This window comes from Artemia franciscana, chromosome 5, assembly GCF_032884065.1.
Source record: "Artemia franciscana chromosome 5, ASM3288406v1, whole genome shotgun sequence".
In the NCBI taxonomy this organism is placed as follows: Eukaryota; Metazoa; Arthropoda; class Branchiopoda; order Anostraca; family Artemiidae; genus Artemia; species Artemia franciscana.
This window is the reverse complement of record NC_088867.1, coordinates 18,158,830-18,172,562: the sequence shown is the minus strand read 5'-3', so window position 1 is coordinate 18,172,562 and position 13,733 is coordinate 18,158,830. Positions and strand designations below refer to the sequence as shown.

The 13,733-nt window shown below is 35.8% G+C and overlaps 1 protein-coding gene across 2 annotated transcripts in view; it reads left to right on the top strand.

The window, feature by feature from the left end:
* The window catches only part of LOC136027044 (lethal(2) giant larvae protein-like), a 275,839-nt gene that overhangs the window by 67,509 nt on the left and 194,597 nt on the right, over positions 1-13,733 (top strand). For both annotated transcript variants that reach the window (XM_065703968.1, XM_065703966.1), the window contains exon 8: positions 1,161-1,315. In XM_065703968.1, the coding sequence (XP_065560040.1) occupies positions 1,161-1,315 (155 nt within the window). The remainder of the gene's footprint in view (positions 1-1,160; positions 1,316-13,733) is intronic.

The window sequence follows — 13,733 nt, the reverse complement described above, 5'->3', positions numbered from 1 at the left end:
TGATCTTATAGTATTACTGGTTCGCTACAATCACCCCTCAAAAACAACAACAAAAAAACAAAAAAACAGACAAACAAGCGTGATCTTTCTTTTGGCTAAAAATGCAAAATTCCTCATTTTTGTATATAGAAGCTTGAATTCTCTACAGTAAGATTCTTTGATATGCTGAGTCTGGTGGCGTGATCTTCATGAAGATCAGTTGCTGTTATGGGGTTGTTTCCCCCCTTTTTCAAAACTTGCTCAAATTTTCTGAGGCTAACAACTTTTGATGGGTAACATTAAACTTGATAAATTTTACATATTTTGAATAAATGTCAATATTCGATTCATTTGATTTATCTATTGTATTCAAGACTCCTTAGAGTTTCGGTTACTGTTGATCCACATTGCTCCTTACTTACAGTTTGTTACCACGAACTGTTTGAAAATATTTTGGGTACTTTTGTCTCATAGCCACCACAATTAAGATCTTGTCATTAATATAGCTTCGGCCAGTCAATATAAGCTTCGGCTCGGTGGGAAACTGAATTATGGCTATATTTTAATTAAATATTTAGTTGGTATTTTGGTTAGGTTGGTTTAGTTTATGTATTTAATATATTGCGGTTTGGGCAGCCCCTCTTCCATAATTCTTCGTTGTAGCTCCATAATTTTCATGATAAAGCATTATATTTTCATCATATTTTGTTTAATTTCATTAGCATTAATCAAACTTCACTTTTCGAAAGAACTTGAGTGAGGTGGCTATAAGACACAAGTACCGATTTTTGTTTATGATTAAAGATGGCTGAAACGCAATATATTGCCCTAAATCAGAGAAATAAGTTGGATAATACGGATTGCGATTTTTTTTTTCTTTGCATGGACTTCGATGTAAATTCAAAATAAGGAAAATCGCAAGAATTGGATGGCCTAGAAAGAGCCTGTAGTGCTCCCTCCCTCCACTCCGCTTGACTACCTACCCTATATGCTATATTTGCGTGGTGCAAAGCTATTGAATTTCGCTATTATAGAATTTGTAACTTTTTGATTGAATTTTTCCGTTTACCTTGTGTTATTTCACACTCCCGCTCTTACGCCTGGCAGCAATTCATCAATTATCTTGTTTTATTAATCTGTATTCTTAGGGTGTTTCAATATCATTTCATCTTTTTCTTTAGGAAAGAATGGATTGTTTTCTCTGGCGGAATGCCTCGAGCTGAGTATGGGGATCACAATACTGTATCTGTGATTCATGGAGATTCTACACACGTTTGTTTCGACTTAACTTCGAAAGTAATCGATTTCTTTACTGTGGCTTCGGAAAACAGAAAAGGTTTGTTGACTATTTTTATTTAGTATGGCCTACAGAAAATGTATCCCAAGAGAGATGAATTGACCTTTTTGTTTAAAGTGCATGATACAAGACCAGAAACACAGTTCCAATTTCTTTTTTCAGGGGTGATGTAGCGAGTCATGATTTTTGTTTTGGGCCAAAATCGTGAGGGTATGTTTTTTTTGCTAGGATAAAGAAACGAGAGTCTCTTTTTTGGAATAAATGGAACGATGAGGAGAAGATTGCCTCTGTGTAAGACGGGAATTGGGAGTTTGAGTTGGGAGCTGAGGGAAATGCCAGCCCAAGGACCCTACTCTATACGGTGTTGCTGGGCAAGAGGAAAGAATCCATAAAATATTACGAAAAATCCAGTTCTTTCATGTTTGCAGAAGAAAAATGAGAAGCTCAGTTAAATTTTTCCTAAAAATTTAAATACAAGTTGATTAGTAATAAAAATAATGTATGAGACCCTTAACCCAGGTGTCGTTTCTAAAGCATTTTTGTTACGAGTATGCGGTATACAGTTGGATCGCGTTGCTTGATGGGGGATATAGTGCTCTAGAAGATCCAGTTTTGTATTCATGATATTTTACTTGATATAACTCTTGTTTCTAGCATCAATCCCTCCACCTCCATGTGTCTGATTCATCACCTGCCTTTAATTGAACTTTACTATCTTAAAGGTTTTTTAATATCTAAGGATAAAAAAGAACTTTATACGTAGCTATTGTTTTTAAAGCATTTTCAATAAGAGCTTATGCTGAAATAGGAACATGTTTTTGAAGGGGAGGAAGATGTGCTATAGAAAATTCAATTTTGTTTTTCCTGATGTTTGACTTGATTAATCTCCTTTTTCCAGACACGAAATTTCTCTCGAATCTTAATTGAAAACTACTCAGTGTCTTGTTTTTGTCTTTTACTTTACTGGGCTTTTAACGGATTTGTCTCTTACTTCACTCATGTAATGTTTTATCTGAATTTGAGGAGTAAATCATGGCTAAAATTGAATTCATTCATCTAAGCCTATTGTACGTTAAAGCGTTTGTAATGTACTGAGCATAATATTCAACTTAGGATATGAGGGACTCACATGCCAAATCGATTAACCTTATAAAATACATATGAGGATTTGATAAAGGAATTTCACTTCTTGTGGTTGTTAATAAATAGTAAATTGAAAAGTAAGGCAAATGCCTCTATGAAACAATAAAACATGTCACAAATTCATTAGGAATACATAATGTGTTACAATAAAATATATCACAAGTTTTTCTTCTAAATTCATTAGGGTAAAATATCTTCTGACATTCAAAACTATCCCATCTATTATTAAATGATGCAGTGGAAGGGAATGTTGTTACTTCTTCATGTAGGCCGTTCTCTTCTTCTACAGTGAGGTTTTTGGAAGTCCAGTGGTCAATATCTTTACGGTATTGTTTACCTCTAAGTTCCAAAAAAGGAAAACGGATGTGGCTTCGATGAAAACGGACCAATATATCTGCTTTTACGTTATCGTTATGTCCATAACGCAGTTTGAACGACTCGATAAGGTTGCTTCGCAGAAAGATCGATGAGAGTTGCTGACTCTCATTAGTCTCAGGTGACTAAGGCGTTTCTAGGGTTTCTAAGGCATTTCTGGAATTAACTAAGACATTCCTTGAAATATAGCCTATTTTACATAGAGAGAATATTTCTAGACTGTTTTTTGCTTTTGTCTTTGGGTGTTATGTTCTCTACTATGGAATTGTTTTTTTTTTTTTTGGGGGGGGGGGGTAACGACTAATGTGCTTTCTTACTTTGAAGCATTAGCTCTTGTTTTTAAGATACTTTTTTTTAATGCTAAATATTAAAAGTCAACCACATGCTTTTGTGCTATATCTGAAAATAAAAAGTAGACAAAAAGTGAAAGCAATTGATTTGGGTTCTGACCTGCCTTCAATTGAAAAAAAGAAGAAAAAGTATGAATTTTTTATTTTAGAATACATCTTATTACGGACTCATGTTTTGCTAAACATCTTGTTGCATCTCTTTCGTTTCACTGAGCTATAGCGAATTTTCTTCTCTACTTCAAATAGTTATAATTGTTCTACTAGTATTCGGGCAGTGAAATAAGTAATCAAATTATGTATAATTGATGTAAAGATCAATAAAAAAAGGTAAATAGCATTGTAAGTTCAACACCTTCCATTGCCAATTATTTTAATCCGAGAGTTTTATTTTAAGTTAAATTTACGATTTAGCTCACAAATAAATTAAACTCGTAATTAGCGCTGACCTGATCTTCCCCCCTCTCCTCTGTACGTGCCTGAAGAATGCTATTTCTTTCGTTTATTAAAAAAATCTACAAAACGATAAACGATGTACAGTCAGATTTGTACCTACGTTCCTTGTTTATCCAAGCCTGGTTTTTTAGGTGAGTTAATTGTAACGTCGCAAGTATTTTGACGTAACTTGTACAACATAGCCACTAAAAAGTAGTTTTTTACAGTTTGAATGGTAGCTGTTATCTCATCCGGTAAAACTAAAATGATGTTGTATTTATTCGGGTGGCTTGGGACCAAAGGCCCTCTTCCCTTTGACGTAACCTGAACTATTCTATACCTTTTTGCATGATGACCAAGGGACTGCGTAACGCAGGGACCGATCTCTTGATTTTTTGCCTTCGGTCGGGAGAGCAATGAATGGTTGGGGGCAAATCATTCAACTCTTCCCGTGTCCCCCCCCTCCCCAGATTTCTCGAGATAGCCACTTAGAGCTGGGTAGACTCTGGTTGAGCTTACTGAGTCACACCGTTGCGTTGGCCCCCGTTCCAAACCAAATAACCAGCAACACCAGTACTCGAACCCCTGTCCTAAGTATTTCAAGTCTAACGGGCTACCCACTCGTCTAAGACGGCTCAGAACTATGCTATCTACTTTGGTTAATTAAAAAAAAAATCTGAACGATAAAACGATAAACAAGGTTCAGTTAGACTTCGTTTTTTTTTCTGAACCTTGTCATATAGGTGAGCTAAGGCTAGTCCCAAGTGCTTTGACGTAGCTATTTGCGCCTGGCCTCAATAACATTGATAGAAAAAGGAAGAAAAATAAAACTACCAAAGGGTCTCTATTTTTATGCCTACTTTTCCTATTACCTCATCTCTTATTAAAGCAGACATAGAGAAAAAACAAATGCTTCTGGTTTTCGAAAATCCATATATTTTAACAAGGTCGTTTTTTAGGATCTCACGGGGATAATACAAATCATTTATTGGGATAATTGCAGCCCTAAGGTTGTAACCCAGAAACTGGCGACTATGTTGCTTTAATCAGTATTGCATGATTTCCCCTAGGTAAAGCAGAAATAGCTTCTACAGTTCTGTCCTACAAATTGGCCATGACGACGGAAGGGATTAGTATAGAAAGTATGATGTGTAAATGAAAAGTAAATCAGGCGTCGTTAGATTAGTTTCCGCAATGTTTTTTTATGAATTATAGTTAGTCCTATGTGAAATAGACCAACATGATTTTGAGTTGCAACCTAAGCAAGATTGTATGCGTATTCAGACATATATGTATATTTGACTTTTTTTGCAATTTTTTATGGTAGGGATACCATAACGAAAATTACCTGTGAGCTCTTCTATTCCCAGACATATTTCAAAATATCTACTTTGGTCTTACTGAATAAGGAACCGAATACAGGTAGATATGCCTACGGAAACTGTTTCAGGGTGGTTTGGATGGAACAAAGGGTTAAAAAGGAATTATTTTGCCAAATTAGTGTAATATTTGTCTCCAGTATTAGAATCCAGTGTTGGAAGAATACGGAATCAAATGTGGAAGTAAAGCTCTCCTAGACTTAGATTATGCTGATGATTTGAGCATCCTAGATGAAAGGTTAGCAAAATAAATGAGCTTTTAGGGGTTTTGTGACGCCAGGAGTCAAGAATAGGTTTGAAAATCAATGTCAAGAAGTCTTTAAGCCGCTGTTCAGAAGACTAAGTGAAAAAAATGATGCCAGGTAACGAGAAGATCGATCAAGTGGACAGCTTCACATACCTTGGTAGCATTATTAGTAAAGACAGTGGGTGCAGTGAATATGTTAAAAGTAGATTAGCCAAGGTCTAGGGTTCATTTTTACAGTTGAAAAAGTTTAGAAGAACAGGTATATAAGTCTTCAAATCAAGATTAGAATATTGGAAGTTACAGTAACGACTGTTGTCACATATGGTTTTGAAGCGTGGGCGCTCCAGAAAACGGAGGAGGATTTTCTAGATGTTTTCTAGAGAAATTACTTACGAATTGTTTTAGGTATCTGACTGACTGACAGTAAATTAAATAGTAACTGTACGAAAAATATGGTTCAGTTTGCTTTTTAGTGTTGTAATGAGTGAAAGGTTGAGATGGCTAGGACACGTTCTGCGTATGAAGGATGACACAGATTGTCCTTGCCAGCCAAACGTCTAGGGCATCCATTTAGGGGGTTTGAACTCCCTCTTCCGAAATGTTAGAATAAAACAAAAATGAATAATACAAATTTTGATGCGTTTTATAAAGTATTTTTGTAAACCCACCTGACCCCCCCCCGAAAGATTCTTTGTAACCCCCGTCCTCCTCCCTCGAAAAAAAAATCCTGGACACGACCTTGGCTTGAACCCAAACAGATTATTGTATATATGATTTCTGAATCGGGAAAAAAGTCGATAGTCTAATAGAATTGATTGTTAATTCATCAAAATCTAGATTATCAAATGTATTGAGCATAATTTCTAAAACAGGGGCCAATGACTCAGGTCTGCTGTATTTTAAGGATGTTATGTGAACAGTACATGCCTTTTCAAGTAGTAAAATATACAAAAACAAAGTTTTAAGGATAACGTGGTATTATCATCAGTTAAGAAAATCTGAGACGGTCAATCATTTGGATCAATGGCTTCCATCAGTCGATTGACGTTTGCTTCAATTGAACCTTCAATCAACCTTTCAGTCTTGACCAAATTAATTTAAAGTTTAATTTTAACTCACGGCCAGATTTTTAGTTTAAGTTCAGAGTCGGGTAGTTAAGTGTCTACCGTGTGTGAAATGCAATCTAATGCTGATTTGGCGTCTCTCGCATGTACTTTGGGTGCGCTCAAGCGAAAACAAAAATAATGCACGGTCAGTGTAGTACCACAGGAAGGTGTGGGATGTTTTCTTCTCACGCTCCAGACTTCTTTTTCTGCTCAATTGCCTTGTACTCGCAGTTGAAATTTGTTCTTAAAACATTAATTTCTTTTTTAGTTCGGAAACTGTATAATCTGGTTTCAATGTCTTCACCGTCCGCAATATCCACCAAATGTCGCACAGTTCTTATTTTGGTTATAATAGGGTCTACTTCTAAATTTCCATGACTCAGGAAATCCCTTTATAACTCTACTAATAGACAGATAAACTCCCGTTCCTCGTTTTTGCTTACTTCTGATGTGTCTTCCATTGTTGTTGGCGCGTGACTGACGCAATACGTGAACAAAACTAGTCTAGACGGTCAATCACCCTCGTCAACCGCTAGAGTTATTCAAACTTTCTAACGATCACCGTCAACGCTTGACTCAAGCGCCAAACACTTTCCTAGACGGCCAATTATTCTTGAATCAATCGATTGACGGAAGCCTTTGATCAAAATAATTCACCGTCACCGGCCTTCTTTACATAATGATAGATTTGTTTTGCTTGATATTTTAGAGGTATGGAAAAGGAAGATAACTTCGAAGATCACACTGCCTTTCCATGACGAAGGTATAACAGTTCAAAATAGGGATGAAACCTTTTAATAGATTTAAAGGTTTAGAGATGAAACCTTTTAATGTTTTACTGCTGATGATGAACATTGTATATGTGTTTAAAATATCCAGTTAAAAATTTTATATCTGTTCACTGTCTATTAAAAGGTTTTATCCCTATTTTGAACTGATATACTTTCGTTATGGAAAAGGAAGATGCCTTGGGGTCGGGTAGTGCTGCCATCTGTAATTTTCGCGCTAAGGAATATGCACAAACAGTAGTTGAGGGGTTTGGGGAAAATTGGGTAAAAGTACTCAAATAGAGGTTGCAGACAAATTTAATAACAAGCATAACCTTTGTCCTTGTGGTGCTCTAAATTGTCGTACTTGCTTTAGTTTTTGAAATTACTGTATACATATTGTTGTCCCTCCTCGCCTTTACACTACAAATTGATAACGCTTAAAGGTATTTAGTGGTAGTGTATATAACTTTTTTACCTTCAAAAAATCTTGCAAACTTAATGTATAAAAGGGCAAAAAAAAATTGTAATCCAAGTAAACAGAAAATAATTCTAGTACCTGAACGAGTTTCGAATATTTTTGTTGACGGACATGGTATGTTTACATATTGAATTCTATTATTTTATGATTTGACTAATAACGCGTTGCTTCATTGTTAGTGATAACTTGTGCGGAAACGGTATAAATTGCTGATTTTTATATTTTCGTACATAAGCCTAACGTCAAATTTTGCTGAAACTTTGCCTTACATGACTAGTCTGTAGGAGACTCAAGATGTCTTCGCTGAGGTACTAAAATGGAGACGGTTTCACCGAAGTCAGGTCATAATTTTTATCTTTAGACTAAATATTGCACGGGTCGAAATTATTCCCAAGGCTAGGTGCGCTTTTTCCCTGCTGTCTGCTCGGGAAAAAAATCGTGGTGTTTCAGAAGAATACACGAATTGCGAATGTGTTGCGTCCTGTGTACTTGGTTGCAGTGTTTGGCGAATATGCTCTGTCCTAGTGAGGAAGACCGGCTCCTTTTATGCCCTTTCAACTCATCTCCCGTTGTCCAAAAATGTCTTATACCTTGCATGTATGCCTAGGCGCCTAACCTGTTGTTCTAAAAGTGACAAACTGTTTTTACTATAGTAATGACTTAAAATTTAAGTACCATGTTGCAGCTTGATTTTCCTCTTAAACTGACGCCATTGTTGCCCAAACTTATAACAGCGATAAAATGATAAATTTTGGCAATATTTATGCTCATGCCATACTAAAGGAGCTAGTTAAAATCGAAAAAAATAGTCAGAAAATATTGAGCTAAAGTCCTTTAGAATTCCATACCCTTCCCCTTCCGTCTCGAAATGATGAACCTCTCTTGAAAAAGATTCATAGGTTTCTATCTAGTGCCAGGAGCTAAGATTTTTCCTGTATCAACATCTTAAGGGGAGAATTTTAAACTTTTTTAAGTAATTTGAGAAAATGACGAACGTTCGTCTTAACAGACAATAGTTAAAATTATTGTCTGAACCATCTTGAAGAGGTATTTTTATTTTATAGATAATAGCGGAGACTAGTCATGATTAAAATAAAGATGTTTCAGCACGTCTAGGTGAAATATAACACAATGCTATTTTGCCTTCTGTTTCAAACAGTTCGTGGTAACGAACTGTAGTAAGGAGCGATCCGGCTCAATAGGAACCAAAACTCTAAAAAATTGAATTTTGATATCAATAGCTACATCAAAAGAATCGCATTTTAATGCTGATTTTAAATATATAAGTTTCATCAAGTTTAGTCTTAGCCATCAAAAGTTACGAGCCTGAGAAAATTTGCCTTATTTAGGAAAATAGGGGGAAACACCCCCTAAAAGTCGTAGGATCTTAACGAAAATGACACCATCAGATTCAGCGTATCAGAGAACCCTACTGTAGAAGTTTCAAGCTCCTATCTACAAAAATGTGGAATTTTGTATTTTTTGCCAGAAGACAAATCACGGGTGCGTGTTTATTTGTTTGTTTTTTTTTTTGTTTTTTTTTTCCCAGGGGTCATCGTATCGACCAAGTGGTCCTAGAATGTCGCAAGAGGGCTCATTCTAACGGAAATGAAAAGTTCTAGTGCCCTTTTTAAGTGACCAAAAAAATTGGAGGGCATCTAGGCCCCCTCCCACGCTCATTTTTTTCCCAAAGTCAACGGATCAAGATTTTGAGATAGCCATTTTGTTTAGCATAGTCGAAAATCATAATAACTATGTTTTTGGGGATGACTTAATCCCCCACAGTCCCTGGGGGAGGGGTTGCAAGTTACAAACTTCAACCAGTGTTTACATATAATAATGGTTATTGGGAAGTGTACAGACGTTTTCAGGGGGATTTTTTTTGGTTTTGGGGGTAGTGTTGAGGGAGGGGGCTATGTGGGAGGATCTTTCCTTGGAGAAATATGCCATGGGGGAAAAATTTCAATGAAAAGGGCGCAGGACGAATGTGGTCACGTTAGAAAAAAACGTCAAATTAAGAGCTTAACATACAATGCTGGGTGTTCGGAGCCTCTCTATTATGGAGTATAATTTGAAAATAACACAACTATACGAGCGATAAAACATATATACCACAACCATAACTCAACTAACGAAAGAACTGCTAAGAGATAACACAACTATAAAGCGAAAACAGGTGAGAACTAACGGGAAAATAAACGAACTAAGAGGTGGAAGGGGCCCAGAGAAAAAATGTAATCCTTTTTCAATTTTGAGCCTAACTTCCGCAAAGGAGTAATAATGTCAGAAGCCCCGAAATACCGAATTATTTTCTTTTCAAACAGTTCGTGGTAAGGAACTGTAGTAAGGGGCGACCCGGCTCAATAGTAAACGAAATTCTAAAAAACGGAATTTTGTTGCTAAAAGATACATCAAAAGAATCGAATTTTTACGCTGATTCTAAATATATAAGTTTCAATTAATTTAGTCTTTGTCATCAAAAGTTACGAGCCTGAGAAAATTTGTCCTATTTTGGAAAAAAGGGGGAAACATCCCCTAAAAGTCATAGAATCTTAACGAAAATCACACTATCGCATTCGGTATATCAGAGAACTCTATATCAAAAATTTCAAGCTCCTATCTAAAAAATGTGGAATTTTGTATTTCTTGCCAGAAGACAAATCACGGGTGCGTGTTTATTTGTTTTTTTTTCCCAGGGGTCATCTTATCGACCAAGTGGTCCTAGAATGTCGCGAGAGGGCTCATTCTAACGGAAATGAAAAGCTCTAGTGTCCTTTTTAAGTGACCAAAAAAATTGGAGGGCAAATAGGCCCCCTCCCATGCTCATTTTTTTCCAAAAGTCAACAGATTAAAATTTTAAGATAGCCATTTTGTTCAGCATAGTCGAAAACCATAATAACTATGTCTTTGGGAATGACTTACTCCCCCACAATCCCTGAGGGAGGGGCTGCAAGTTACAAACTTTGACCAGTGTTTACATACAGTAATGGTTATTGGGAAGTGTACAGACGTTTTCATGGGGATTTTTTGGTTTGGGGGGTAGGGTTGATGGGAGAGGGCTTTGTGGGAGGATCTTTCCTTTGAGGAATATGTCATGGGGGAAGAAAAATTCAATGAAAAGGGCGGAGGATTTTCTAGCATTACTATAAAAAAAAACAATGAAAAAATAAACATGAAAACGTTTTTTCAAATGAAAGTAAGGAATAGCATTGAAATTTAAAACGAACAGAGATTATTACGCATATGAGGGATTCTAAAAATACTTTAGCATAAAGAGCGAGGTATTTAGGAGGAGATATATACCTCGCTCTTTATGCTAAAATATTTTTAGTGATTTCAACTATTTATTCTACGGCCTTTTTGATTCAGGGGTCATTCTTAAAGAATTGGGACAAAACTTACGATTTAGTGTAAAGAGCGAGGTATTAACGAGGGTACAAACCCCCTCGTACACATAATAAAAATATAAGAATATAAAAGTTTGTTACGTAAGTTAATTCTTAAGTTACGTATATTTTTTACTAATAAAAACGTTCGTTGAATATTAAAAGTTCTAGTAGCCTTTTTAAGTAACCGAAAAATTGGAGGGCAGCTAGGCCTCCTTCCCCACCCCTTATTTCTCAAAATCGTCTGATCAAAACTAAGACAAAGCCATTTAGCCAAAAAAGAATTAATATACTAATTTCATTTCAATAATTTATGTGCGGAGAGCCAAAATCAAACATGCATTAATTCAAAAACGTTCAGAAATTAAATGAAAAAAAACTAGTTTTTTTAACTGAAAGTAAGGAGCGACATTAAAACTTAAAACGAACAGAAATTACTCCGTATATTAAATGGGTTGTCCCCTCCGCAGTCCCACGCTCTTTACGCTAAAGTTTTTAATTGTTTTAAAAAGTAGAATTGTGGCAAAGAGTCAAACTTTAGCGTAAAGAGCGAGGGACTGCGGAGGGGACAACCCATTTAATATACGGAGTAATTTCTGTTCGTTTTAAGTTTTAATGTCGCTCCTTACTTTCAGTTAAAAAAACTAGTTTTTTTTTATTTAATAGCATAAAGATCGGCTTTGTTTGCGCTTTTGCTGACTAAGCGCCAGCGTCGCCGGGTGAGCATACGGGAGATGACAGTTCACTTCAGAAAGAGGATATACGTAAAAAGAAAGTCTAAAAACGGCAAATAAGTTTGATAAAAACGGTTGCACATATTTTTGAAATCATTTGCTTTGGTTAAAACTCCTTTCGACCTTCGAAAAGGGTGCCCTAACAAATGGCTTACTCGCTTCGTTCAGGTGATGCTTGGACCTTTCGCCCTTGCCCTTTTTTCGCTGTGCCTCATTTTCTCAACAACACCTGCTTGTTTGGTAGGAGAATGAAAATAAGCTTTTTACAGAAGGTAGTTTATTTTTTTTAATATTCAAGCAAGGTAAAATAAATAAATAATACAGTATATTAATCTATAGAGTACTGTATATGAACACTGGTGTATCTATATGCATATAAAATCGAACACAAGCAGCTTAGACCGCTTATTTGTTAGGTGTAGCATTTCCATTTTTCGACTATTTTTTTCAGTAGATTTTTTATTTTATTTTAAAAATAATCTTTTCTTCTTAATTTTAAAATATTCTTTTAAAACAATTCCCGTTTCTAGCTTAAATAGTTTCAAAGTTTTCTCTGGCCTAACAATTAAGCAGACTGAGCTGTACACGTTTGATTTTATAAGTATATAGATTCAGTAGTGTTCGTATATAAAAGTGAATATATATTTGAACCTTCGAAAAAATAAAGTACCCCCGAAAAAAGTTTATTTTCGCTGTCATGCCAAACAATGAAAATGGCAGATATACCCTTTGGTTTTGGACACGAGAAGAAACCAATCATTTGTCTTTCATCTAGTATTTTGATTTATTTCTTTAGTTCTTCATCAAATAGTTTTTTGTTAAGATTAATATCTCAAGACATAACATTTCGCTTTTTTGACCACAAAAGATTGCCCCACAGATTATAATATTCGAACAAAGAGACTGTCACTCGTTACTTTTCTCCCTTTTGTTGAAAGTGAAAAGTTTTTTGAATGAGAGAGGAATTGTTGTCTGTGATTTGTTGCTGAGATTTGAACAAGTAAAAAGGAGATTTATGATTGTGGCTTTTGGGACTTAGATTAGGAAGTTCGAACGATATGTTGTAGCCAGAGGGCTGGGGAATAGGAGTAACAATTAGAGGCTGTATAGCTGGTATAAATTACAATCTTTATTCCTTATTCTTATTCCTGTTATGATATTCGGACAAACTCTTTAATAGTATTTGCAAAATGTCTCTTTATTAGTATTTGTCTAAGTATCTAAATATTTAGTTTTATTGTTTAAATATTTTTTTAAGTTTCCAAATAAATTATTTGACTACCTTTTAAGCATTTGAATTTTCACATACATAAATGATATAATTACCTTTTATTTTCTTTTGAGTCTGCAAAGGAATTCTTAAATCGGCCAAACCATCTGCAAATTTTTCAATTTAGGTCTCATTTGTGTTGCGAGAGGAACACTTTGTTTTTTTCCCTTTTTTTTCTATGCCGCCGATGTCGGCTTATTCTTGGAAACTGGTAAGGGTCTAATCTGTGCGGTTTTTACGGAAAGTGTGGACCTCAGGCCGGATTGATGAATATGGCATTACATTTTGGAAAGCTCCGCAGAATTCTTGCCTGGGGCCAAAAAGGATGGTTTTTGCTTTTCCACGAGCCAGAGCCTATGGTGTGCGAAGTGAAGTGGAGTTATATAGCCTATGTCAGAGAGGAGTATCTGAAGTTGTGCAGCCAAGCTTTCGTTTCATCAAACCATGTTTCTGCTTTCGAGTGGAAAGCTCCGTTCTAGCAGGCAAGCAGGCAGGCACCACTTTCAAATTGAAGATGGACTAAAATCTGTAAGTGTTAAATATATGCGGCAGTTACCCGGCTCCACAGCCAATATATCTTATTGAGTGATAAATAGAAAAATTTACAGAAGCAAAAAAGCGGCATTTTCCCACGGGTCCGAAAGTGCTGCCGTGATTTTGGCTGGGTTTATCATTTGTTTTTTCGGACTTGGGATTGAGGTAGAGAAATGTTATCAGATGTACCTCTTAAACTTTAAAACTTCTGTCATTACTAAAGAAATTGGAGCTTATCCTTTGCTCCTTTCTA